The sequence below is a fragment of the Sylvia atricapilla genome, chromosome 8, assembly GCF_009819655.1.
Source record: "Sylvia atricapilla isolate bSylAtr1 chromosome 8, bSylAtr1.pri, whole genome shotgun sequence".
Classification (NCBI taxonomy): Eukaryota; Metazoa; Chordata; class Aves; order Passeriformes; family Sylviidae; genus Sylvia; species Sylvia atricapilla.
This window is the reverse complement of record NC_089147.1, coordinates 3,473,100-3,501,098: the sequence shown is the minus strand read 5'-3', so window position 1 is coordinate 3,501,098 and position 27,999 is coordinate 3,473,100. Positions and strand designations below refer to the sequence as shown.

Here is a 27,999-nt window from a genome sequence, read left to right as displayed (position 1 = left end):
ATAATTTAATATTTATAACTTGTTTCTGTAGCTGTACTGGTTCTCTCCTCCAGTATTCTCAGTGCTTAATGTGCATTCTGAATTTGTTTGGAAGTCTCTGTGCAAATTTGAAGAGTTGCAGAAATGCAAGACTGAGGGTTTTTTTCTCATTTTTTGCACTAGTAAATCCCGAATTCTGCATGTAAAATGCCGGTAGGTCAAGTCTTATCCTTTTCATAGTGGTTTTACTCCCCTTAGATGTTGTAATAATACCAAATAAAAGAAGACTTTCCATTTGCCCAGCCTGATTTTTACATCCCCTGGGTTAAATCTCATTCATCTGTTGTTTTGAAGAGCTCCTTTGCTGGTGCTGTGTACTGATGGTGTGTTCTGACCCCTCAGCCTTTCTGCCCGCCGCAGTTCATTTCAAGGAGTGCACGATGACAGAGCGTGGCATTAAATGGGCCTGTGAGTATTGTACATATGAGAATTGGCCTTCTGCAATCAAGTGCACCATGTGTCGTGCCCAGAGACCCAGCGGAACAATTATCACAGAAGATCCTTTCAAAAGTGGCTCCAGTGATATCGGGAGGGACTGGGATCCTACGAGCACCGAGGGAGGGAGCAGTCCTTTGATATGCCCGGATTCCAGTGCAAGACCGAGGGTTAAATCATCCTACAGTATGGAAAGTGCAAATAAATGGTCGTGCCACATGTGCACGTACTTGAACTGGCCCAGAGCTATCAGGTGTACCCAGTGCTTGTCCCAGCGCAGGACCAGGAGCCCCACGGAATCTCCTCAGTCCTCGGGCTCCGGCTCCAGACCGGTCCCTTTTTCCGTGGATCCCTGTGAGGAGTACAATGACAGAAATAAACTAAACACAAGGGCTCAGCACTGGACTTGTTCTGTTTGTACATATGAAAACTGGGCCAAGGCCAGGAAATGTGTTGTATGTGACCACCCCAGACCCAACAACATCGAAGCAATAGAACTGGCAGACACAGAAGAGGCTTCTTCCATCATCAACGAGCAGGACAGGGCTCGGTGGAGAGGCAGCTGTAGTAGTGGTAATAGCCAAAGAAGATCTCCACCAACAACCAAACGTGAATCCGATGTGAAAATGGACTTCCAAAGAATTGAATTGGCTGGAGCTGTCGGCAGCAAGGAGGAGCTTGAAGTTGACTTCAAAAAACTAAAGCAAATAAAAAATAGAATGAAAAAGACTGACTGGCTGTTCCTAAATGCTTGTGTGGGTAAGTTGTTTACTGCTACCTTCTGCTCTTGTGCTGGTGGTTAAGTATTTTGGGAGAATGAAGAATTAAAACAGAAACTTGGCATTTGATTTCAAACCAGCTTTTTTTATCTCTGCATTTCCATTTAAAAAAAGTAAGCCAAATGTAGAGGTTCCTGAAATAGCACCTGCTAAGAGAGGCTGTGAGGTTCATCCATAATCTGAACAGGGTTAGACGTGTCTCTCAAGTGTAGTTGGACCTTTTTTGACCTTTTGTAGAAATGGATATTCTTGTAACCAAATCCTGTTGTTCCATTTAATTGTCAAAAGGTGGAAAAATTGCAAAGCCAATCTATAGAACATGAGTGCCTATAGTACTGTAAAAAATGCCATTACTGAATAATTAAAATTACTCTTCTTTTTGCTATGGCAAGACATGCTTTGTAGAGTCAGCAGCTGCAGCTTGGGAGTATTTGTAAACAGTGTAGAGCTTGCAACAGTACAAGATGCTCTGTCAGATGTTAAAAATAACACCAAAATATGTAGCTCCAAGAAACTGCATGTGTAATACTGACCTTGAAAGTAATAATGTTGTATTAATACACATACTGTGTTGTAAATGTTTACAGGCTTTCTGAAAGTATTTTTGTAGTCAGCTGCTTCAAAAAACGTTCAAATACCAATTTTGTTTTGTATTTTGGTGCTTTCCTAAGGAAATGCTGGATAATTCTCCCAGTGCTGTTAGAGAACAGAGCCATGTGAGAGCAGGGTTTTCTTCAGTTATTGACCTTGTGAGTTCACTTCTGTGCTGTGGCTTCCCAGAAGCAGATATCGTGTGCCCCAGCATAGAGCAGGTTCAACACTTGAAATATGCAACTATTTTTAGAGTAAAACACTTCATTTGAACCTCTGGCTCTACTAGTATGTCTCATGCTGTTCCTTAATGTTTCACAAAGTCACTTCATGGTTGTTGTAATCAGAAAGCTAATGAGTGGAGCTGCTTTGTTTAACATATTTGATCAGGTGTAAATGTTTTTTGTTTTTTTTTTTTTTTTTTGGTATGCTTGTTTGGTTTCTCTGAGCTAATAAATATTCCAGTTTATTTTTGTGTTGTGTGAATAGTTAGACATGCACACTTCCTTTTGGAGAGAGATGCTTCAGATTTCCTGATACCTCCAGTTCCTTACAACCTTTTTTCCTTCTGAAACCAAGCAGCTGGAATTCTGTGTGGTTTTTTTTAAGTTGTTGAGAACCAAAGGTCAGTTGTTGGAAGTTGTTCCTGTGCCTTACAAGGGTATTTATCTTGCATTCTGACAACAATTGTATTAAATATTAGGCTATTTTTCCCCTTTGCTTTTTCAAAAGTGATTTTTTTTTGACTATTCTATTTTTACTTAAAATATTTCACACTTTCTGATTTAACCTGTGTGGGAAGGGTTGTATTTATATTTAAAAACATGGGTTTGCAAGTATTTAATGTTGATTGTGTCTATATAGTAACCCCAAACCACGTTCACAGAAGTTTTGTAATGCAATAATGATGATTTGATCTGAAGGGATCTTGGTGAGAAAGGCAGAATGCAAGTGGAGTTGTGTGCTCATTGTCACTGCTGCCTGCTGAGAGCTTTCATGGGTTTCTCTCTCTCATTTAAACACCTACTGTACTCCTGGGAGAGAGGGATGATGGGGGGACAGGAGCCAGCAAACAAAGCTGTTAATTATCTGTCCTTCATCTCAGAATTTCATTTTGCATATTACAGATGTCATTTCCCCCCCCCAGATACTCCTTGTAATGGGAATAACCTTAAGAAGATTGATGGAGGTTGCCTGGATTCTCTTGTGCTTGTCTCTGGTTGTTGTGTAGTGTATCTGTGTGTGCTGGAAAAGTAAACCAGTTCAGCCAGTAATCAGCAAAGCCATAAGCTAAATTTCTGTTGATGATCTTGGTGTGACATACTTAAACCCGTTTAACTGTCAATTGAATAATTTTGCCCAAAGCATCTGTTTCTACCACTGAAATCAAGTGGGTCGCTGTGACTTAGTGAGTTGTTTGTTTGCCAGCTGGAGCTCTTGGGAAGTTTTAGCTGAGCTGAACACTTGTCAGTCCTTAGCCAAGCAAAATTACAAAAGAGGACAAGTTCATGTTAAATGCCAAGTAAATTTGTGAACATTGATGGACCAAGAGTTTGTGTGTTACTCTGCTCCATCTGACAGATGGTGCCTTGTTAGGATTTGGGAGCTTTAGACTGAAACCTTCAAGTTTAAACTCAATCACTTGTGGAGGATCCATTTGCTTTGAATGCATCTTTTGTAGAAGAGATGTTAAAAAGTTAACTTTAAAAGTTAACCCTGAAGTTAAAAAAAGATTAAACAAGTAGGAGGAATTCTTGGCAGAGTGGTTATTTTCTTTTCTCTTAGAAGATAGTATCTTTCAGAAGGTACCAAGGAAAATGTCTGATACTTTAGGACAGCTGTTTGGTTGTACTCCCTATTCACATCTCAACTCCAGTACAAAATTCTTTTTACTAGTTTTTAAATTTAATATCAAGTTTCATTAAAAAACACATATCAAGCTACTCTTTCCACATCTGTTCTTTTTTGCTGAGAAGTGAAGAGAGGGGTGTATAAAGTAGATTTAAGAAGGTGTGTGTGTGTGTTGGTATTTTTGTGTGTGTTTGTATATACATATTTTGTTCTGTTAGAGGCATCCATTAATGTTTTTCCCACCTCAGTAAGGAAACATGTCATCAAGGCTTCTTATTCCTTGCAAATTCAGGCTGGATGAAATATGATGAGTGCAACTCTTGCCTTTCAGCATGAACAGTTTCCTTGATGGAGGCTATTCCTTCCAAATCAGAAGGATTAATGGTATTTCCCCCTTCAAACTCTGCCAGCAAATGTACTTGAATGTTGCTTTTTTATTGACTTGCCTTTTCCAGAGTGAGTGTATCTGTTGAATGATTATCTCTCAAAAGGATGAGATTTTAAACTGATTGATGTGGTTAAAATTTATTAAAATCCAAGCAGAAACTGGAATAAGTGTGGCTTCCTCCAAATGCCAGTTTAAATTACAAAGAGGAATCACAAATAGTTTCTGCAATGACATCAATGTTTTCTACCATAGTGGCATATGACAAGATTAATGTCAAGTCCAAAGTGACTCATTTCTTAGGGGAGGGAACTGTTGTACACTTAAATTAAACTTTATTACCTTTATTACCTATAACTTACGGGACCTATGGCAGAGGCTGCCGGGCAGTCCTGGTGGCATGTGGTGGAATGTGATGTGCAACAATCAGGAGGTGCTGTGGGGCCTGGTGAAGCTGGTTCCAGCTGGCTGTGGATTTCAGGAGTACAAATGGACGAGGATGGCTGTGCCCATAAAACCTCTCTGGCATCCAGAGTTTGCTTGGGTGTTACCCTGGAGCTTCGTGTCTCCTGGGCACTTCAGGGCTGGATTTGACAGTGCTGCTGGCAGAGTGTGTTTGCTGCAGGGCACTGCTGGGGATTCTTGAGTTGTGAGTGCAACTCCTGAGCTTGAGCTGCTAGGTTAAAAGTAAACTGCATTTATTCTGCTTTTCCTTTCTCCTCCACGTGTTTATCACCTGCTGCAAGAGTGTGTGCTTGTCTTGGTTCAGGACAGTAGGGTCATGGGCCAGAGCTCCCTGTGGGGATGGTGCCTCCCAAATCAAGCAGGAGCACATTCTTCTTTGTCTCTGTGAAAGAAACCACTAAGAGTGTGTTTCTTAAACAAATCCAAAATATTTAGAGCAGTCTGTGATGAATCTTGTTTTGCACTATATCCTTAAAAGGACTGTAAGTTCATTCCTGGTGTTCCTACGTGTGTCTGCTTAGTTTTTCCTTTGTCAACTGCTTTATCTCTCCTACAGTTTTTTTTTAAATGCCATTAGTTTTTTGAATTAGTGCCAGATATGTTACCCAGGCCTTCAGAAACCCTGTGGGCAAGGAGAGTCTCTCTCCAGACGTTGGTATGGAGTTGGCTGGGCTGTGTCCCACGCTGCCCTGCAGCTCTGGGAGACACGGAGGCACCTCCTGCTCTGTGTGCTGCAGAGCCTCTGCCTCTTCTCTGGCTAATTACAAAGGCAGCCTGAAGGAACAGGCATGAACAAGGTTCAGCTGCCACCCAGAGTCATCCCAGGTGCCCCTTTCTGTCCTCCTGGTGTTTGAGGATGGAGCTGGATTAGGGGGTGTGTGTGGGGGGGTTTTGTTTCTTTTTGTTGGTGTAGTGAATTCAGAGTGGCTTCCTCATCACATCCAGGGTGCAGCTGAGCCTTGATGGTTGTGTTCATGCTGTTCTACAGGAGTGGGAAGTGTAGGGGTGGGAACAAGCTGCTGGAGGCCAGGAGAGGTCGTGCACCTTTCCTGCTGGTGTCAGTGTAGGCTGGAGCAGTTAGGGAAGTGCAGCATGGATTAGTCACTGCCAGGTGATGCCCTGCCACTGGCTGGGGATGGCAGCCGGTGCCTGTGGGGGTGGCTGGAAGGGGAGGAGCCCCTGCTGTGAGCTGTACAGCCTGGCCTCTTCCCCCGGGATAGTGGGAAGTGTGGCTTGGCTGCTGTGCCAGGTAACAGTGATGTAATGTCACAGCTCTCACCTGCTGAGAGAGCTCTGGGCATTGTCATCTGTGCCTTGTGCATCTGTCCTGTCATAAATACTTTACATTGGTGTGTGTGTATCTTTGGGACTGAGGAAAACTCTGTGTGCCTTACTCCTTGGCAGAAAATCATAACTCCTGAAGCACCCTTTTACTTTGGTCTCTTGACTGCTTTTAACTCTGTGATATTTTATGCTAAAAATAATGCAATAAATGGTCAAGTTCAAACCAATTTCCCTTAGAAGCACTGATGGTTAACTTTAATAATTAACTTTAATGATTTTGCACTGTCCAGCCTCCCTTTAGGGTACAACCCTGCAAGCAACAAGGGGTGTGGATGCTTTGACAGATTGGAGGGGGATAAGGACATCTTTAAATAGTTGTTCTTACATCTGTGCTGCTTAGTCTTGTAATGATACATTCAAAACATGCTACATAGATTGTATGTAGGAGGAAAAGCTGTTTGCATGGAACAAAGAATAACCAGTAGTCATCCTCTTATGTATTGATTGCATGGCTTCAGGTTTAAGGTACATGTCTTCTTGGAAGTATTCACTTTTTTTTTAGCTGGTGCAAGTTGCTGAGCTTGAAGCATTAAAAAACCCCCTTAATATACAGAAGTTTCTGTCTCAGTTGTTACCTGGGGAGTGACCTACTGTTGATTGTTTGCCAATACTGACAAGGGAGGCCCTGAAAACAAAGAGAAGAAACAGAAGGGTGTGTTTGAGCCCCATAAAGGTTTTTCTGACAACCCTTCTTTTTTATAATTGACGTGTCATATTTGCTTGCAAAGCAATCCTTCCTTCAGGAGAAATTCTTCCCTGGCTGAAATTGTGAGTCACTTATTATCAGTAAAACTTCATTTATGGCCACCTGATGTGCCCCTGGTGAAGAGCTGGAAGAGCCTGAGGGCTGACTCAGCTCCAGAGAATGCCACAGGTCCTTGGCAGTCTGTGTTAAAGGAGCAGAGATTCTTAACAGGTGTCAGAATTAGGTTTTAGTGGGTCAGTTGATCAGCCTCTCACTTGCTGGCGCTTAAACCAATCTTAGGATTAGTCCTTAGATGAGTAAATGAGAGTATTTATATGACAGACCACTTGCAGTTGTATCTGTGGCAGAGGAGAAGCAGCACAGGGCTCTGTCTCTGATCTGTTTTATGTTACAGCAGAATCTGTCTCGACTTCTGACTTCCAAAATGTGTAACTTGGTTGTTGAAGAAATTTGCCTTCTCTTGCCAAGCAGTTCAAGGCATTGTCCCACACAGGAGACACAATGACCTCCTTAAGATGAAGTGTTTCCTTTTGCAGTCTGCTCAGATGGGAGAACAGGGCTCTATCCCAGAAATCCCTAATCCCCAGGTTGTTCTTTGGATAGTCACAACTGCATCTGTCTGCTTGAAAGAATTTGCAGACTTCATTTGCAGTTTGTGCCAGCCAGTGCTCCACAACTATCAGAAAGATACTGAAGTAGATAAAGGTTGTGCTGTAGTATTTTCCTTGGGAACTTTTCTGTCTGGCTGTTCTGAAGCCACTGGAACTGTGCAGTTAGAGAAAGCAAGACTTGGTATCCTAGAAATGCTTGTCAGCCTACCTTGCATATTTTCCAAGTTTATATAACTGCACTAAACCCTATACATTTTTACATGTTCTAAAGAATAAACTTAATAGTCCCTTAAGCTGAAATAGTTTGGTTTTAGCAACTAATTCTGGCTTGTTTAATGAGGGTCATATTGACATCTAATAAATAAGGAAGCTGTAAAAGTTGTAGTAGGATCAAGATGGTACAAAGAGTTGTAGTTGGGTGATTAATTTTTTTTTAAATTTAGTCTTTTGAAATATCCTTCTTAATTTCTATCATCTAATATATACTAAGATTGCAAATGTCTGATCTGTGCTGTTTGTAAGAGACAGGGCTTTACTAGAAGAAGGACAAAACCTTGGCTCCCGGTGCCATGAAAATATTCCAACAAGAGGAAATGCCTGAATTGCAAAATGGGAGCACAGTTGAACCTGTAAATGCAGAATTCTGACTTGAAATTGTATTTTCTCATGACTTGCACTTGGCATTCCGTCCTCTCCCTTAGAACTACAGACAGAGATTTTACATTAAGCCAAGCAGAGTTTTTTAGGGGGCACACAAAGACTGGTGGGCAACAGCAAAGGGCCATTTCTGGAGTCCACTTTAAAGGAAAGCTGTGCTTGTGTGGATCAGGAGCAGGCACTGAGTCCCTGGGATGTGTCTGCATTTGTGTTGCTGTGCCCCCACAAGAGTTGGAGCTCCTGGAGGCTCCTGGGTGTTCTGGGAGCAGTCTTAAGGCAAATGCCACTCTTCCTTTTGACATTTTACCAGTCTGGGGAATGCAGTGGGTGTCAGTGGGGAATAGTCCAGCTGGCACAGTGCTGGACCAGGACACGAGTCTGCCTGTGGAAGTAATGAGGCACTTCTGCATTGTGAAATGCTGGGAATTGTAACATCAGTAAATATTTCTGCAATATTTCTCATAAACAGTGGGGGTTTAAAGCTCTGTTTAAATTGACTTAATAAATCGGAGGCTCTTATTCATCCCCCAGAAATCAAAGCCTTTATAGGAAGGTGCCTCCTATTGTCAATACCAGCATATTCAGGTCTCATTTTGGTATGGTGATACTGAATTTCAGAATTGCAGATGTGCATGTAGGTAAATTCACCTCATAGTTTTGGGGGCAAGATTGGTGTTTTCTGGCTCACATTTCTGCCAGTCTGCCTGTGATCACTATTTTGTGTTCACTGCTGCCTTGGATTGTATGGACTGGAACTGTAAGCAGGGTGGTGATGGGCTGTCAGCAATTTTCCCTTTTCTTCTGAGGTGGCTGCAGTGGAGTAGATATTTGGTAGAATAGATAAAGAGAAATACTAAATTTTCTTGCTGTGGCTCAGAGGGGCCAAAGAGGCTTGTAATGCCCATGGAATATCAACCCTGCAGCAGTGAGTTGGGCTAGACAAAAATTTCCTGATGCTTTCCCCTGCTATAAAGAGTAATTTTTACATGTTTTGATTAAAGAATAGAGGATGACCAGATACTCTCCATGCTCACAGTCACATTGCCATCTCTCCATGAGCTGTGCTCCTTTGTGCCACCAAATGTAGCACACCAACCTTATACCTAAAATACCACTAAAAATAATTTCTATACTCTGTTTTCTAGGCCTTATTTAAAAAAAAATACTCAGTTTGCTTGGTTTGGATGTATTGATCTTTAGCTTAAAATTCATCAGCAAAGTTTAGAAATGTACTTTTTAACTGACATTTTATGTAACAGTTTTAATAATTCTGGGACATGGGGCTTTTAGGAATGTGAAGTATTGCAAGACGTGGGAATAAACTTCCAGAACTGGCAGTGCTGCACAGAGCACATGTCACTGATTTGGATCCTTGTTGCAGCTTGTAGTAGTTGGTGCTTGAAAAAGTCATTGCCAAACCTCACATGGCCAACTCAGCACCAGCCTTAGACCTCAGTACTTGCTGAAGTTTGATGAAGAGTGGGATGACAATAAGCAGCTGAGGGTGGGGGGCTGGAAGAACAATTAAAATGATGGATTTCCCAGCAGCAGGCTGTAGTAAAATGTACTACTTGACAGGCTGACTGGTTGGAATGTGGTTTGGATCTGCTCATCTGTCACCAAAAGATCATTTCAGGGATATTTGTTTGAATTTTGAAATTGGTTGTGGATATTTGGATTCTCTGAGTGGCCCCCTACCAGTCTTGGGTGGTCTTTGGTGTGTTTGTCTCCCTTCCTGGTGCAAGGTGCAGATGTGGTGACAGCAGTCTCCCATGTCAGTAGGAGTGGTTAAAATACAAAAAGAGGGTGATGTGGCTTTTAGTCTTTAACAAGATGATTCTCCTAAATTAATGTAATAATAATAAAAATAAGGATATCATAAGATAGCAGAGAACCTGCCCTTCTATCAAATTTCTTCTTTGCCTGGATTCTTGGGTTTGCCAAAGCTGTGGTGTAACTTGTTTTAAGAGGACAGGTCATGAGAAATTTGATTTGTTATCTGTGTACACACACAAATCTATACACACACACACGCACAAAAATGTCATTTTGGAGCATTTCATTGGAATGATCATTGCAACAGCTGTGAAGAATTGCCTTATCAGTGGCAAAAATGTGCTTGCATGGAAATAAAGTTCTACACTTGGCACTTGTGACTCCTACAGAGCAAGAACTAAAATTGGACAGACAAAACTCATCTGGGGGGAATGCACAGGCAGGCACTGAATGAGGCAGTAGTGCTGGAGAGGAACAGGAATGTCATCCTTACAGGAGACAAACACATGCAGCACAAAACTAAACAATACTGTCCTGTATGGTTTTCCTTCTGCCCTGGACTTTGGAATGAGTGGGTAGATCCTGTATGACTAAAGTTTGCAGTTGAATTGTTGTTTTGGAAATTCTCTGCTTCAGACCAGTGTTGAAAAATCAAACTGTGTTATCAAGCACAGCTGATAACTTTGTAGAGAAATGTCTTGCACTGATAATCCATTCCCCCCCTCCCGCATTTCTTGTGAAAGCTTTATAATCTCAGCATTCAAAGTGATGCTTTTTGGCTGAGCTAAGAATGCTTTTCTAAATCCTGGATTAACCAGCAAGTCAGTGGTTAGTGTCCTTCTCTGCTAGAGCCACTTCAATTTGTTGTGTTGGAATGTTTTTTAATTTTGGTAGGGGATTTTTGCTCATTTGGGATGAGGGGTTTGTTTGAGGGGGTGGAAAGTGTTGTGGTTTTTTCGGTTTTTTTTTTATTTTATTTCAAGTCCTGAGTGGGAATGATTGTCTAGATAGAGTCTGATGACCTTTCCTGTTCATCAGCTTTTGAGTCTTGGTGAGCAAATGAAGTGAAGGATGGAGCTGGGTCTCAATCTCCAGCCTCATAGCTGCTGACTCTCAGGAGCTGGGAGGGAGGTTTAGCTGCAGAAAATAGGGCCAGGGTTTTCTCATTTGTCATCTGTGCTCTTTTCTGCTTGAGCTGCCTCAACAAGGGCTGCCTCTCAGGAGCGAGATTCTATTTACTTCTCCAGTCAAGATGGCTTTAGGGACACTGTTCTGTTTCCTCACTTCAGCACTGCACTGTTCTCTTGTGGACCACATACTTAAAATAGAATATATTTGAAGGAATTTCTAAATTTAGGAAGTCTTATATTGGAACAGGTCCTGTTAGCAGCTCCACATCTTACTGGTAGTGTGCTTTAATAATTGCAGCTAAGAAATGCATTCAGCATGGTTGGTCTTGATATGAAACATGGCACAGAAATCAAAGATTGCCAGGGACTCTAGAAGACATTAGGGTCATTCATTGTTCCTCCCATCTTGCTTTAGAAGGTACACACAGTGTATTTAATTTCTCTTTAATTCAGTTTTAATAGAATATCCTGAGTGAAACTCTCAGGTTCCATTAGTAGCAGAGATGGTGAGCTGAAGAGAAAAATTCATGCTTTGTACCATTTGTACTGTTTGGAAAAAATAAAACTTTTAGTCCAAAACCCTTTTAGTGGATCCTATTTCTATGATCTAGTAATGGGTTTCTGAGATAAAAGGGAAGATAAAATAAATCAACTAATCTCTGTACTGTGAAGAAATTACTTTCTTTCTGGTTGAATGAAATGGTTGTGTGTAAGTTACTGCTGATGTTTCATCATAGGTTCACTTCTGAGCTGGATTTGATCTCTTACCTTTTCCAGCTAGTGTGGGTAATAGAAATGGTCTGAGAGATGAGGTAAGTGTAAATATTTTAAAATAATTAAAAATTGCCCAGTTTCTTGCTATGCAGTTGATCCCTGTCTGTTTGGCCTGTAACAGAACAGCTGTAGGTGAGCTGTGAAATGAGGTGGCTTGTTCCAGAAAGGCTCCCTCGCTGTCTGAAGTGAAGTGTGTGCTGTTTCTCTGCCCTCAGGAGTTGTGGAAGGTGACCTAGCTGCTGTGGAAGCCTACAAGTCATCAGGAGGGGACATCGCCCGGCAGCTGACGGCGGACGAGGTGCGGCTGCTGAACCGCCCGTCCGCCTTCGACGTGGGCTACACCCTGGTGCACCTGGCCATCCGCTTCCAGAGGCAGGACATGCTGGCCATCCTCCTCACTGAGGTGAGCTCCCCTGGCCCTTGCAGGGGTGGAGCAGCACTTTGTGGAACTGCTCCACTGCATGCGGGCAGTTTGATTTGTGGTGGTGTTACAATATACGCGAATCGCTGCCCTGTGCCTTGGATTTCTCCTCAAGAAGGGAGTTTGCTTAGAGAAACTCCGTTGTGATGGTCCTGAGGATGTTCAGTTTTCTCATTAATGAACAGTCTTGGCACAGGCTGTGACCTTACTGGCAGTGGAAGTGAGCTATTGTGAGGCTTCCTGTGCTCTGGGTGGGGGAGAGGAAATGTTCTCAAAGCAAAGCGAAGCATTGCCATCAATGACAGCAGAGTTTGTTCTGGGTTTGTTAATGAAGGAGTCTACCTGGGCTGGCTTTCCTGGCTTTTGTGGGAGCTTCTTTTCCAGAGAGAGGCAAACCTCTTGCTTTGCAAAATTGCTGCATTTGTTTTCCTATTCCTTGCCCATTTTGTAGACTGAGTGGTTCTTCTGTTTTGCTCTTCCATGTTCTGTTTCCTTGTGTCACCTCACTTCTAGTGACCTCTGCTGTTCTCCGTCTCTGCCCTGGAAATAATTGTTACCTTTTTTGTCTGTTTCCTTCAACTCAGGCTTTTGGCTCCTCACTTGATCACGGCAAGATTTTTATTCTGCCTCCTTCCCTGATGCTTAGTGTGATTCTGAAAGCTGCTGTTTGCCTGCAAAGCACATAAAGATGATGGAATGCTCAGTGTTGAATAATTAAAAAGAGTAGATGAAGCAAGACAAATGTAGCTAATGCCTTGAGTATATATTTATATACTGCTAATATCAGTAGCTTTGTGCTGCTTACATAACTCTGTGTGGATGGAGTTACATGTTTAAAAATGAAGTTAATTTACTGAAATACTGTCTTAGGGATTTTTGTGTTTGGTTTTGTTTCAATGCCTAGGAATACTGACTCATCTTGCCATTTCTGGAAATGCTTAGTAGTGTTTGAGCCCCAGTGGTAATTTACTTTTCTAGGATATTAATGGGTGAAAATGTGGGTCTTAAAGGTGTTTTATATATATATGCATCTAGTGTCATCCCTGTGCCACTTGTCCTTCATCCTTGAATGGGTTTCTGCTGCCAGTGATGACTAGAACTGAGAAATTTAACTATCTTAGCTTAATAGGTCTTGGGAAGATTGTAGGAAACTGTCTTGTGCTGTGGTAATAAAGTTTTGTTAAATCCAGACTTGACTCATGCATGAGATTTGAGATTGCTGTTATTATGAGCTCTTACCTGTTTTTTCCTCGTTTTTAGCTGGGAATGGTCACCTGTTAATACACTTTGTCAATTTAAAGATGTTTTTTAACCAGATTTGTTATCAGTTCCATGACAAATGAGACATGTCATTAAGAGTCACTAAACTTTGGATCTTTCAGGGTGCCAGTGTTTATAGTTCTCTTGCATTCTTTGCTAACCAAATACTCTCTGCTGGTGGTCATCCCTCTCAAAATCTTTCTATTTCATGGAATAATCCTGAGTGCAGTCACTGTGCTGTGTTACAGGTGTCCCAACATGCAGCCAAGTGCATTCCTGCCATGGTGTGTCCAGAGGTGACGGAACAAATCCGCCGTGAAATTGCTGCGTCTCTTCATCAGCGAAAGGGAGACTTTGCTTGTTATTTTCTGACTGACCTCGTGACGTTTACGTTGCCTGCAGGTAACTACAAAACCTTTCTTCCCCCTGGAAGAGTCTGTTGCTTGGTCACTAGTTGAAAAGGATGTATCTTGACTTTCTGGTGGTGATGTGTGTGTAGGTTTTATTCATTAAGAGCCTTATTAATTAATTTATTCAGAGTTTTATTTGTTAAGACCTGTTTTATTAGGTCAGATTTAGTAGCTGAATTTGATTGCTCAGTATTTGCACACTTCAATCCATACGTTGTTCCTGTGAACTGAGCATCTGTTGTCCTACTTAGACATGAAGAAATGGAGGAGAAGTGGTGTGTTCTAAGCAAAGGCTGTATTTGAAGTGAAGATTGGAGCCCAGACATTTCTGGTCCATGGTGTGACTTTTCACATGGCTGTTCTAGCTTTCAGTCCTTGCTGTTGAGGCCCAGAGCTGTTCTTTTTACCTAGCTGTAGCAATAGCACTTTTTGAATACCTTTGAGCTGCTCTGAGATCAAGAGAATGTTTTAACAAGGAGCTATTAGAAGACTCTGAATCTTCAAAAGCTGTTTCCTTTAATAGAAATGATACAACTAGTAAGAGAATGTGCAGCTGCAAACTGTGCATATCAGCAGATCTGTTTGTCTTTTTCATAAAACATTACAAGAATTCTTTTTGGAACACCTTTTTGGTTGAGTGTTACCTCATCTCTTAAAAAAGTCTGGATAATATTGACCACGTGTGTACCTGATGGAGGTGCTGTGTTCAGTTGTACTCTGTGGATCATGTATGAGAGGCACATAAAATTTCATTGCTTTTTAATGGAGATAAAAGAAAAATTAAAAAATAAAAATAAAATAAAACTGTTCAAAAGCTTTTGTGCACCAAGACTTTCCACTTCCCTCACACTTTGCCAACTGCACATCTTTTGCAGTTTGGCTCCAGAGAGCATTTCCAAGGATAGAAGTATAAATCACACAATCCTGGTCAGATATTACCTGAACAATGTAGTTTAGGAACCAGTTTTCACCCGACCTTTCAAATAAATGGATTGGATCCTCCTGAAAAGTCAATGCTTGGATGTTAAAAAGCAAAGCTTTTAAATTGATTGCTGATCACTGCAAGCAGTTTTAGCTTAAAAAGCCCCAATCAATCATACAAAAAAAAAAAAAAAAAAAAAAAAAAAAGACCACCCTGCCTGCACCTGGCATTAATGTGGTTCAGTAGCAACTCATGTGCCTAAATGTGGACTTAAAAGCCGTGGGGTATTGGACATCTGAGCAGGACTGGCAGCTACCACACTGCAATTAACAGAGATCTTTGTGTCCTTGAAATACCACTTAGGCCCCAGTCCTTATCCCCTAGAGTGCCTGAAGGGGTGCTGGATGTTTCTGTTCCTATTTTTTTTTAACTGTCTTAACTTTCACGTGTTTTAAGTTTTGTGATTGTGCTGAAACCAGCAAAGTTTCTCTGGTTGCTGCTCTGCCTGGCAACCCTTTACTGCTTATCCTCTGTTGGAATGCAGGCCAGGAGCAAATATTTACTGTGTGGCACATGCTGAGTTTTAGAATGTGTGACAGTGTTTGTTGTTTTAAATGATACAGCAGTCACAAAAGAGTTCTGCTCATTATACAGTTTTCCAGCTTTTTTTTCCCTCCTCCTTTTTTATGAGGTAGTTGCAAATTCTGTCTGTAGTGCTCTTGGAGCAGTTGTCAGTAGTGGCATTTTCCATGGCACAGCTCAAAAGTTTTCTCATTTCTTGTTTTTTTATCTTGCTGCAAACCATCTCAGAACTATTTCATTGAAGGCTGAATGAGATAAGAAAGGAAGGGGATGTTCTGGAGAGGAGCACATCCCTTGGCAAACTGTCCATTGGGATTGATGGCAGAGGAGAAGCCTTTCCAGATGGGTAGAACACCATTGCTTAGGATTGAAGCTGTGCTAAAATACAGTAGGGTTGAAAGTAAAAATACTCCTTTTTTTTTTTTTTTTTAAATTTCTCACCTCAAAGTGGTTCTCCACTTTCTCCTTCAGAGGAATCCAGCCATACCCTATGCACGCTGTGCTGATCCTTTCTGCATAAAAGCTGTGAGAGTGAGGCTGAGATGCAAAGCAGCCTCAGCAGCTCTGCAAAGCCTTGGGTCATACATGACATCAGCTTTCCAGAGGAGGTGTTAGGGCTGATAGGGCAAAGCTGTTCTGTGAGTTCTCCTGAGCAGCAGCTGGTGATGGCTCTTTCACAGTAACAGTAAGTGACTCTTGTGTTTGCTTTCTGTTTTTCCAGATATTGAAGATTTACCACCCACAGTCCAGGAAAAATTATTTGATGAAGTACTTGACAGAGATGTTCAGAAAGGTAAATGCACTGAGAACAGCTGGGATCACTCCTGGCTTTTCATTAGAGAATGTGTCTCTTTACTAAAAATAAAATACATGTGCCTGTATATATATGGCTCTGTCCATGAACATTTATATTTTAAATAGAGGTTGGATGCTTTCAACTTGATCTTCACCTGGGAATTCATAAAGTCTCAGAATGGTTTGGGCTGGAAGGGACCTTGAAGACCTTCTAGACCAGGTTGCTTGAAACCAGCAACTTTCAGAATGGGGCAGCCACAGCTTGTCTGGGCACCCTGTGCCAGGGCTCACCACTCTCACAGGAAGCAGTTTCTTCCCAGATCCCACCTAACACTGCTCTATGGCAGTGGGATGCTATTCCCCCTTGTTCTGTCACTGCATGCCCTTGTAAAATTATTTTAACATTTCCAGTCTATTTATGAGGCTGAGGCAGAATGAAATCTGTAGAAACCATTGAAATCAAGTTTGTAGAGCTTTTAAAAATCCTTAAAAGTCACTTTTGAGTCACAAGATTTTTTCAGGAAAACTGAAAAAAATCTTTTCATTTCAGTCACAACCATCAAACAAATGATGTGGTGCTGTGGTTTGCTTTTGGTTCATTTTATTGACTGTAGAAGACATTTCCTCAGCTGGTATAACTGACCTGTTCATTGCAGTATGAAGGCACGCAGGGTTTTATCCCTGCGAGGGGGTGAATTATTGAGAGGATGCCATTATTGTGCCGTCTGAATCCTCTGAGAGATAAGGCAGGCGTGTTGAAGAGCTGTCTGTGCCGTTGCAGAGCTGGAGGAGGAGTCTCCCATCATTAACTGGTCCCTGGAGCTGGGGACACGGCTGGACAGCAGGCTGTACGCGCTGTGGAACCGCACGGCCGGGGACTGCCTGCTGGACTCGGTGCTCCAGGCCACCTGGGGCATCTACGACAAGGACTCCGTGCTGCGCAAGGCTCTGCACGACAGTTTACACGACTGCTCCCACTGGTGAGTCAGGGCAGCCAAAGCCCACGCCCTGGGGGCTGTGCTCCTAAAGCTGTCGTGGTCCCAGCTGGGATCTTCGTCTCGTGTGTGCAGTCCCAGCGCCGGAGGAAACTTGGAGCCTGTGAACTCAGGGGTGGTGTGTGGTGCTCAGCAAATGGCATTTCAAACACTAAAGTGCTTTATACTTGTCAAGCATGCGCTCACCACAGTGACTGCAGCTGGAATTTGTGTCCTTGCAGTGTAAGTCATGCACGTGCCATGCTTTGCTGCTTGGTGGGAGCGGTGTATTAGATTGCTGGTAAAAGGTAGCCTTTTATTCCTTACAAACTTTTCAGTATTTTCATTCCATCTGCTGAGTTCTGGCTTTACTCAGGATTGCTCTTTATATCCCTGTTCTGTCTGCTAAAATAATGGCAGTAAAGAAGAGAGTGTTGGCATTTAAGTGGTTCTGTCATTTGGCCAATAAATCGATTCATCATTCTTTAAAATGACTTTTGTTTCTTTGCACTGACAACCCTCTTTAGTCAGATACTGTCGTTTCCTTCTGCTAGAGGGACAATCTTAGTTGGACCCCCAGTGGTGTCCAACAGCTCTTCAGGATGTCCTAGACTAAGGGATAAGCTGATAAAGACTGATAATCCAAGTCACAGATGATAATTTCTTTGATGTTCTTGTAGTGAAGGACAGGAGAAACGCTGTCAGCAGATACTGCACAAAGAGCCTGTCCCTCTCCTCTTGCTGTACAGGAGGTCAAGAACAAAGATTGATTTAGGGGTACCTGTAAGTAAATTTTGTGCTGTTGGGGGAGAACTCCCCAAATTAGCATCCAGAGCTGGATTCCAGAAAGTGGTGCTTCAGTAGCAGTTCTTCCAGGAACCAGTGTTTGAAAGGGTCTGTCATTGCTCTGGAGTTGTTCAGCATGGAGTATGCATCTCAACCATGCAGGAATGTCCTTGGCATCACAGGCAGCTCCCAGGAGGCCAGAACAGAAATTTAGGATAGATCAGGTTTTGTTCTTTAGGGTAACAAAACCAAGCATTGTATCCAAAAATATGCTACAAATTGAGCTTTGGACCAAATCTCTCAAAATGTTGGTTTTAATTATGGTTGACCTGCTGTATCTTAACATAACTCTCATTTGGAGGCTACTCAGTCTTGTTAAGCTTTTTAGTTTATGTCTAGACAGAATTTTTGTTTTACTCTGAATTTGTGTAATCTTTATCCTTATTAGAAGCATAATTTTTAACTGATTGATGTGATCCTTCAAGGGAACAAGTTTTCAGACTAGAAGGAACAAGTCTTCAAGGAACAAGTCATGTTCCTTCTTAGGAGCAAGTCTTTAGAATAAAGCTTTTAGCCAGATTTTGTTGTAAATGGATTATTCTGTACAACCTATAGGTGCTGTATAGATTCCATTTGAGAAGAAACATTTAATTTTGTGGGCTAGGACATGTGGCTGGTAGGAAGTGATGTCGTCACTGGAACAAGCTCTTAAATGCAATCCCTGCTTAAACTTTTATCTAGTGGAATTATTCTTCAAAGCCTCCACAAAGACACTTAAAAATGGGTATTTTTATAGTCAGACAGAAAATACTCATGTAACTCATTTGACCTCGGTTTGTTACGTTTGTTTAGATGCTGAACAAAGGAAAATCTATTTACCAGAGACAGTCTTGTGTCTGGTACTCAGAAAAAGCTCCATAGTGAAGTTCCCAGAGGCTCTGGCCTGTGGAGTCTTTTCCACTCACCTTTCAATAACTCCACTTTTTTACTTTACACAAAAGTGTGTTCTGATGGGTTCCTTTTTGTATTCCACCATTAGCTTTTGCTGGAGAATGGGCACATGCCCTAAGTTGACTTTCAGAATTTTATTCTTTAATGGATGCATTCAGTTCTCTTGTGTTAACCTGAAAAGTTTGCTTTAATAAGCTCAAAATCTTGTCTATGGCTGACTAACTCAGGGAAGAAACTTCTTTAGGAGAACACTTTCACAGTCCAGCTTTTAGGGAGTAGTTTGGTGTTTTCCTTTTTTTCTTTTTTCCCTTGAATTTTCTGGACTTTCTCACTCTGGTGATGTGGGAGTTTTTGTTGTTGTTTTACTTTGTTTTTTTCTTCACCCAGAATCTGATGAAATCTCTTTCAGGAGGCCTGGGAATTAATTAATTTAGCACAAACTGTTATTAGAGATATATGAGAGAAAACCGGAAAAATATTTATCAGCTACAAAGGTGGAAGTGTTGGTGTGTTTGGATAAAATCTGGAATATAGATCCAGAAGATTCCCTGTAGATATTACTATCAATTGGCTCAGATCTATCCAAATACCTTAATAACAGGAATTTTAAGCCACACAAAGGTTTTAGCTGGACTCAGAAATCCCAGCCTGGCTGGTGACTGCTGTCCTACACACCAAGATTTTAGGGTGATTCCAGCTTCACTGAAAGCATAGGAAAGATCTTATCCACACACACTCACTGCCTGCTAATATTCTCAGGTTTTAATTAAATCAGTTCATTTCAGTAGTTTTTTTAATAAGCTGAAACTTCAGAATGGTTTCTTTGTCTTCACAGTAAAGGCCATTGTTTAAAAGTTGGCTTAGCACTGTTTCCTAAATCCCAGTTCCTAATATGAAGTTGTGGCTTTTCCATAGTGTGGTGACTGGACAGAGTTTAAAATTTTAAAAAGCAAACGTTTTCCTTTTAAGATGTTGTTTTTCTTGGTAAATGGTTAAATAAAATATCATAACTAAACTAAATCCCACTTTGCATATTCAATTCTTGCCCATACTGCTTTACAACTCCGTGTAATGTGGAATTACCACCCCTTTGCTCCAAAATCTGGTATAGAATAGATTCTTCCTCTTAACCACGGGCTGTTGGAAATTGATATGCAAGTACTTTGAAGTTAATTAACTCATGATGTGGTTAAAAATAGAAAATACCTTTTTTGTGTGTGTGAGAAGAATGAGCAACTCCCTCTGTATGAAATGGAGTGTCTTACTTATGTTCTCTGTATATAAACACTCAAGCCTAAGCAAGATTAAAAAAAAAAATCCAATTGCAAGAAGTATCAAACTAGGCAGGAACCTGGTAGGAACTTGGATCGTGTTTGCTGTAGGCATTGCTTTTTTTTAAAAAAAAAAAATGGTTCTTAAATGAAGATGAATAAATGGGAGTCTCCCAAAGACAAAAAACAAAACAAAGTCCACTTTGCCTGCTACTTGCTCTCTTTCTTCCCCCGTCTTGTGATGGAGGATTACAAGGGTTAAATACTGCTGTCAGGATTATGGTGGTTGAGTAAATATTTTTGCCTTTACCATTTTCTCTCTTTCTCTCTCTCTCTCTCAACATTTTAGGTTCTACACACGCTGGAAAGAGTGGGAATCGTGGTATTCCCAAAGCTTCGGTTTACATTTCTCTTTGCGAGAGGAACAGTGGCAGGAAGATTGGGCATTCATTCTCTCTCTTGCAAGCCAGGTAAGAAAACACCTTCATTTTCTTGGAAAAGATTATTTTAATTTCTGGAAAGAAGTTTCAGAACTAGAAGAGTTTTTTTTGGGAATAAGGACATTCATGTATGAAGGAAAAGCATTCCTCTTAAGGTGATGATCTTAAAATCTTACTGGGTAAACTCTTCTGCTGATATAAAAAGGTTCATTTGAAATGATAATTTTCGAGCTTCCTGTTAAGCAGTGCAACACAAAAAAAGAATTGTGGTATTAGAGTGAAGTCTGTAGAACAAACTCATAGACAATCATATGTTTAATATACAGCTCCTGCAGCACTTCTACCTCCCAAAACACACCTCCAAATCTTAGCTTACACTGCTCAAACTCCAACAAGCTGAGATTTTATAACTCCCCTCCAAAATGAGATTTACATTCCTATAAGCTTCCAGCTATGGGAATGTTTTTAGCTCCTCTTTTAAAATATAAACATAATTTTGGTGCTGTTTTTTCAAGATTTGTTTTGGATGTGCCCTTTTCCTGTCATCAAAAGGTATTTGCCTTAAAGTGCCCTCAGATTAAGGAATTATTTTTAGACCTAAACATTATGTAGAGTTTCACTTCAAAGTGGGGACTGAAATCCATTACATTGAATCTGGGCAATAGGACAGAGAATTATTACTGACAGCTGACAAGCTGGAATGTTTTTCCTTATTTCCAATAATTTTCCAGTCTTTTGTTTTTCCTGTCAAAGCTTTATCACTCTTAAAAGCATTTTCTCTCTCAATTTGAAGACCAAATTTCCAAATTTCAAAGCAGAGAGGATGGTTAGTTCTGTTTCAAGTGATGTCTTTCTTTGTGTTTGGTTCAGCCTGGAGCGAGTTTGGAGCAGACACACATTTTTGTACTTGCACATATTCTTAGAAGACCAATTATAGTTTATGGAGTAAAATATTACAAGAGTTTTCGGGGAGAAACATTAGGATATACCCGCTTCCAAGGTAAGCCTTTCATTTTCTAAATTCACTTTTAAACAAGTTTGGGCTGTAAATCAGTAGTGACATGAAGTGACTGTCTGGAGAAGGATAGAGCACTATTGTAGGTAAATCTTCACTTGCTGTTAAAAAGAACAAAATAATCCCCTCCAAACTTGCAGTTTTTCATTTTATAGTGGGCATAGTGCCTGTAAAAGTGAATTCCATGATACTTTAAAGAGAGTTTTTAAAATTTATCTGGTTTTCAGTGATTCACATTTTACAGTAAGTGTGGTGTGAAAACTGACTTATTTCTCATTAGGACTATAATTTTGCATAGCTTGATTGGGTTCTTTCTGACTTTTTCTCCTCTTTGTCTTCAGGACAGCCTGACTTGTCCTTAAGATAAATATGAAGATGACTCAGTCCGGTTTTGCTTAGACTTAACATCTGTAGATTTCTATAGATGCATTTTCTGCTTTGCAAGCCACTTCTGTGTTTGGGCAACTTTCCCCTGTGTTACATGCTAATACTTTATTATTCAAACAGTAAAACATGAAGGGGGATTTGGAGCATCTGCATAAACTGAGCTGTAAACAGAACCCCTGGGGAAGGAGCTGTGTGTGTTCCAGGGGCTTGGGACATTTATTTTGCCCACAGTTGATATTCCTGGCCTCGAGTACGTCTGCTTGATGATGACCCACTCTTTATTTATAGATCAGCCGAGGACTTCCCATAACATCTTTGTGCTTTGGAAGAAAAAAGTATGGTGACTTTGGAAGGAGGCAAGCCCATGATCTATAGAAAACCCTAAGCTGTGAATTTAATGTTAATTTATAACTATTTGGAGTCCTTGCATCTAAGTTTGGGGTGGTAACAAAACTTCATGTAGGGAAATTAATTACTTTTTTGAAGAGTCTAAAAGTTTAGTAGTCATTGTAGTTAGGTGTTAGCTTTTCTTTCACTGATGAAAGGCTGGGAAGGAACAGTTACTTGTGTCACTTAAATCTGACACTCCAGCTTTGTGCTGCTTTTAACTCCAAGGCTTAGTGGTTTGCGAATGGTTTTGTTTCCTAGTTTGGGCATCGAGGCAGACAAGTGTTACATGGCCTAAATGTGCTGAAATTTTCTTGCTCTGTGAACCAGAAGGAAACTGAGTGCCTGGAACACCCTTTTACTGCACAAGGGTTTCCAGGAATTTATGCAGCCAAATAGTTACGACTTGAGATTCGCTCGCCACAAGCCTCATCCATCCATACATGGAAACAGCTCTGGGAACAGGTGAACTTGGAGTCCTGTGTCACAGTACCTGGAATTGCTCCTCTCCCTGCCCAGCCACATTTTTGTGGTTAATATGTGCTGATGAAATGCCCTGGGCACAGCTGAAGCCCAGCTGAGCAGACTGGGAGTGGGTGGGCTGCCAGGAGGAGTCTCCTGCTCTTGGGCCTGTGTGTGGGCTGTGCTCAGTATGTGGAGCTTTGGGGAGTGCTGGGCAGTCCCTGCCTCTCTTCAACATCACATCCACCAGAAAAGTCCTTTGAAGTGTCCAAGGCCGGGTTGGACAGGGCTTGGAACAACCTGGGATAGTGGAAGATTAGACGGGGTGGAATTGGATAGGCTTTAAGGTCCCTTCCAACCCAAACCACTCTATAATTGTGGGTTATAATAAAACTGGGGAATTGAATTTTTCTAATACTTGTTCAACATCACGGTTCAGTTCTAGCACCCTCTTAGCCACCCTTAAAATACTCTCCCTGACAGGAGTTTTTTTTCCCCAGGGATTCCTTGTTCCAGTTCGGCATCCTTGCTGTAGCTGCTGTAAATCCCATAATTGCCAGCCTCCTTGTTTTCCAGATTCCAGCTCACTGTTAATTCTTTTTTAATTCTCACTAAAGCTTCAGTGGTGAAGGATCTGTTTGCTCAGGCCCTAGCTATGATTCTGGTCAGACCCTCCTAGGATGGCCACATATATTTAGGTGCACAAATATACAGCTTTTAAAATTGAACAGGAAAAAAGATGACTGACTGAAGTGATCATCAGGTCAGGCTGGAGAAACTAAATCCTGTGTGGGTGGCTTCAGGATAGGTGTTGGCCCATATTCTTTATTTTCTGTGGCTTTGTGTTCGTGTCAACTGTTGTTACATGACCTTCTGGCTTTCTATCAGTGACTTTTATAACTCCTAAGAGCACTAGATAGTCTCCCTGGCAATGCCTGAAATTCTTTTCTTGTGGAGCTCATCACAGTGTTGAGGAGGAATGGAAAGTTGTAGCACAGCCTTCTCTCTTGGGGAAATGATTTGTGTGGAATTTTCACCAGGATAAAACAATGGTGAAAGAAGATTTCCAAACACTTGCTGAATTTCAGTGGAGAGATGGAGGCAAACAGACGAGTTTCAGTCTTGAAATGTCACTTAGCTGTGCTCCATGTGCATGAAGAATTAATTCCCAGGAACTGAGGGACTTTCTTCCTCACATTTGACTAGATGTCCTCAGTGAAATTTGAATGTTTGGTTCTTTCCTTTAATGCAAAGGCTTGAAACTTTCTGGTGAATGCTTGTGCCATGTTCTTCACTTTTGTGTTTAACATTGCTTTAGAGTGAGACTTAATAACGGGGACAGGAGGAAGGGAGGTATTGAAAAGATCTGCCTTTAAATCAAGGTGCTGTAAAAACTTGCATGAATTTTAATTTTAAACAAACAAGACTTTTAGGTAGCTCTTGGTTGCTAATTCACAAACAAGGCGGGCAGGAAAAAGGGACAATTATTTACTGTTAACCCCCACTAATTTTTACTGCAGTGCAAAAAGATGAGCTCAAAACTTCAGCAGAACCTCCAAAGCCACCCCCTGCCTCAGATTCCCATTTTAGCATTGCCCTTCCCTCTCCATGGCTGTCAGAGGAGCGCTGTGTTTGCAGCAGCAGCTGCACTAGGAGGGGTTGCTATGCTACATGTGCACTTGAGTTTATGTGGGGCTATTTTTAACCTGTCACAAGGTGAGCTGTGCTTTTGCTTAAGTTGTCTTGCAGCAGTACACACCAAGAATTATTTATGTTCCTGGGAGAAAGGAGTTCCAGTTTTATTTTGAGACCTCGAGTGAATTGCTGTCTTTATTGCTTAATAATGGTGGGGAGAAAAAGTGCAGTTCTTCTCAGAATCTGTGACATCAGGTGTTGGTTGTAGCTGAGCAAAGTAGTATCAGCTTTTTGGTGCTTTTTTGCCTTTTTTTTAATTGATATGAATAATTGATGTGTGTTAATTTAATCTGTGAGTACTGTATATGAGCAGTCCCGTTCTCTGGGATGGGTTACATCAGTGCTGAGTAACATTTTGTGCAGTGAGTTCTTTTAATAATAAGTTTTGTGAGCAGATGGTGGAAATTTTGCTTTGGTAAAAATAGACATCTGACTGTAGCCTTTATTTCTGTGATGCAGAATCCAATTTTTTTCCCCTTCAATTTTAAGAAGAGTTACCAAACATAAAAGGCTGCTTTTTGCTATTCCAACCTTGGTTTTTGTTCATCACTGCACTACAGACTGTAAATTTTAGGGCTGTGGTAATGTTGTGATTGTAATCTTTTGTGCCTAAATTTGTACAGTTCCAAAGGTACTCGACTTATCTTAATTAATAACAATTAGCTCTGCTGAAGAGTGCGGCCTGTGTCTGTATAGACCAACCCATGTATGTTTTGAATGTGATGTCCACAAGGTTTGTGTTAAAATCTTTCCTTACTGAACAGCAGCCGTGAGCCTTACCCTGTGCTTTCATTCCCCACAGGTGTGTATTTGCCTTTGTTATGGGAACAGAGTTTTTGTTGGAAAAGTCCCATAGCTCTGGGCTACACGAGGGGCCATTTCTCCGCCCTGGTTGCCATGGAGAACGATGGCTATGGCAATCGAGGCGCTGGTGCTAATTTGAACACTGACGATGATGTTACTGTTACTTTTCTACCCTTGGTGGACAGCGAGAGGAAATTATTGCACATTCACTTCCTTTCTGCTCAAGAGGTAAGAAAGAAACGCCTCTGGTGCATGGCGGTGACTTTGTGACAGCTGCTCCCTGAAGCTCAGCAATCTCTGTACCCCCTGAGTTTTTGGTGCCTAAAGAATTACAGGGAGTGTGATTTCTGGTTAATTATACAGCTCCCTTCCTCGTTATTTCAGGTGATTCTGAAGAGTATTTTCTCATAAATTTGATGCCTATTTACAGCTCTGTAAATAGAATGTAACTTCACTGTCCATGTAAATCACAGAAACAGAATCACTGAATAGAATCACAGAATAGAATCACAAAATGTCCTGAGCTGGAAGGGACCCACCAGGATCATCCAGTCCAGCTCCTGGCCCCCTCAATCACACCCTGAGAACACTGAATATCAGCACACCTAGAAAAGGACACAAAAATAAGGGTTCTTTCACTAAGGCAAAACTGAAACTTGCCTTTTGGCTTTTTTTTTTTTCCCCTAAAAGATGCAGCACAAATATTGGCCCATAGTTGCAACATTTTCCACCTTCTATTTAATGAAACTCAACTCATTTTTGTTTTAACAACTATGATATAGACATGGAACTACTTCACTGAAGGGTGTGCATGGGTGAAGGGAGGGCTGGAAAACTGAAGAAATTGCAGAAAGTGGGCATTCTGTAAATAAAAGGAGAAAAATAGGAGCTTCAGGTCTGGAAAGGGATGTTTCTTCAGCAAGCCATGATATTTGTAATAGTTTAGAAGAGAAAATATTTCACATCAAGAACTTAGGCACCTAAAAATGTGTTTGTAAATGCAGAAAACCCTCTTTTAGGAGTTCCCTCCTTATATATGGAAAAATGATTGTGGAAAACTAAGTGAAGGCTGTAGTGTAAATATACATATGAAAAATCGGGGAGAAGAGCTGGAGAGTGCTCCTAGAGCCTTCAGCCTTTGGTTGAAAATGCAGTGGGCATGAGTTCTCCTTTTAGAGGCTGTGGGTGTGACGCCTAGAACAGAGGCCAGACAAGACGAGGAGAATCCAGTGCGCTGCCCTTGGAGCAGGAACGGCGCTGGCGCTTTGGGAAGGCTCACTGCCGCTGTTCTGTGTCCCCCAAAGATAGGCAACGAGGAGCAGCAGGAGAAGCTGCTGCGGGAGTGGCTGGACTGCTGCGTGACGGAGGGAGGGGTCCTGGTGGCCATGCAGAAGAGCTCCCGGCGCCGCAACCACCCGCTGGTCACCCAGATGGTGGAGAAGTGGCTCGACCGCTACCGCCAGATCCGGCCCTGCACGTCCCTGTCCGACGGCGAGGAGGACGAGGATGACGACGATGAGTGAGGGGGAATAAAGTGCAAATGAGCAGCGCAGAGTGTGTGAGCCCGAGTGAGCGTTGTGCTGTAGCGGTGGGGTGTGGAAAAACGACCCAGGTCTAGGGGATACATGCTGGGAAGGATTCTCCGACGGCACTGGGAGAGGATGGACGCTCATCCTGCTGCCCGGAGAGAGCCGAGTGGGCTGGACTACAGTTTGTATTAAAACAAAAAAAAACACCACGAAAAAGAAACAAAAACCAGCTAATTTTATTATCAAGATGGAAAAAAAACAAAAACAAAAAACCAAACCAACCCCATTTTTCTTTCTGACTGTAAATCTGTCTATAAATGTACCGCATGTGGTTGTGTAAGAGGTTGTGTAATAGGAAACGTATACCAGCATCTTAATTATTGCAGAGAAACTTTTCAACTAAGGGCACTTCTGAAAGCACATGTGAGCTGGATGGATATCTCCTCCCTCTGAGATTCTTTTACAGTAGACCCTGGCCTGCTCCATCACCTTTTAGATACTCTGACACATTTCCCTGAAAGGCCTTTTCCTGTGAAATCTCACTAGTGCCCAGGTCAGATTGTGAGAGAGGTTTTTTTTTTTGTTGGTTTTTTTTTTTTTTTTGCACAGATATCCACAGCAAGTCCTAAGCAAAAATACATTCATTATTTTACTAATATTTTAGTTATTGCTGTGCCCACATAATAAAGCCTAAACTCTACGGAACAAACTGGAAGAGAAGCTAAATTTTCATTGAGTGAAATGATTTGTTTCCTGAAAAAGCTTTTTGGTTTTTTTTTTTGCCTTTTTTTATTTTGTTCTAATAGTTAATAGATTCCTTTTAGTATACATAAGGATATTTATTCAGAGAAGTGACCTAAAAGATAGGGATTTTATTCCTGTGAGCACACACTAAACAAAATTGTGTGAAATTGAACACAATTGAGAATTTAATCTTGTCAAAACTCCATCTTGCTGTGTTACAGATTATATCATTCTATCATTTATTCTTTGATCACTCAAACTTTGCTGCAGATGAAAAAACACCTTTTTAAAGGTTACTCCTCGGTCACTAAATCTACTGAGAATCCACTTGGCAGTTCTAATTAAAAAGAAGAATCTATGCTCAAGTTGTTTAAAAGCACTGTTATATATTTCTCAGTATGTAAACCTGGGAATTTCTTGCATGTTGATTGATGTGGCCATACTTAAACTTATGTAAGTTCCTAAGATTGTAAGTTCAGAGTATATTCTCCAGTAGAAATTTTATTATATTTGATAACTTTAGCCATGTAACCTGTAATGGATAAAGTTTATCTAAAAATCTCACTGAAACACTAAAGGTTAATGCCAGTTTTTACATATACAGTGCAATTCAGGTTGTCT

At 41.3% G+C, this 27,999-nt stretch overlaps 1 protein-coding gene across 1 annotated transcript; it reads left to right on the top strand.

Moving 5' to 3' along the window:
- The first annotated feature begins 359 nt into the window (after positions 1–359).
- On the top strand, positions 360–27,343 carry ZRANB1 (zinc finger RANBP2-type containing 1). Its single transcript, XM_066323444.1, has 9 exons — positions 360–1,233; positions 11,759–11,946; positions 13,473–13,626; positions 15,860–15,931; positions 16,715–16,913; positions 20,265–20,385; positions 21,226–21,355; positions 25,104–25,333; positions 26,410–27,343. Exons 1-9 carry the CDS (start codon positions 360–362, stop codon positions 26,626–26,628), a joined length of 2,187 nt encoding a protein of 728 aa, XP_066179541.1. The 3' UTR covers positions 26,629–27,343.
- Positions 27,344–27,999: the final 656 nt, after the last annotated feature.

Excerpts from the sequence above, each read along its gene's own strand:
- ZRANB1 (XM_066323444.1), top strand. The coding sequence starts at position 360 with ATGGTGTGTTCTGACCCCTCAGCCTTTCTGCCCGCCGCAGTTCATTTC. Across the intron at positions 13,627-15,859 it reads GACGTTTACGTTGCCTGCAG|ATATTGAAGATTTACCACCC; the intron begins GTAACTACAAAA and ends CTGTTTTTCCAG. Across the intron at positions 21,356-25,103 it reads AGGATATACCCGCTTCCAAG|GTGTGTATTTGCCTTTGTTA; the intron begins GTAAGCCTTTCA and ends CATTCCCCACAG.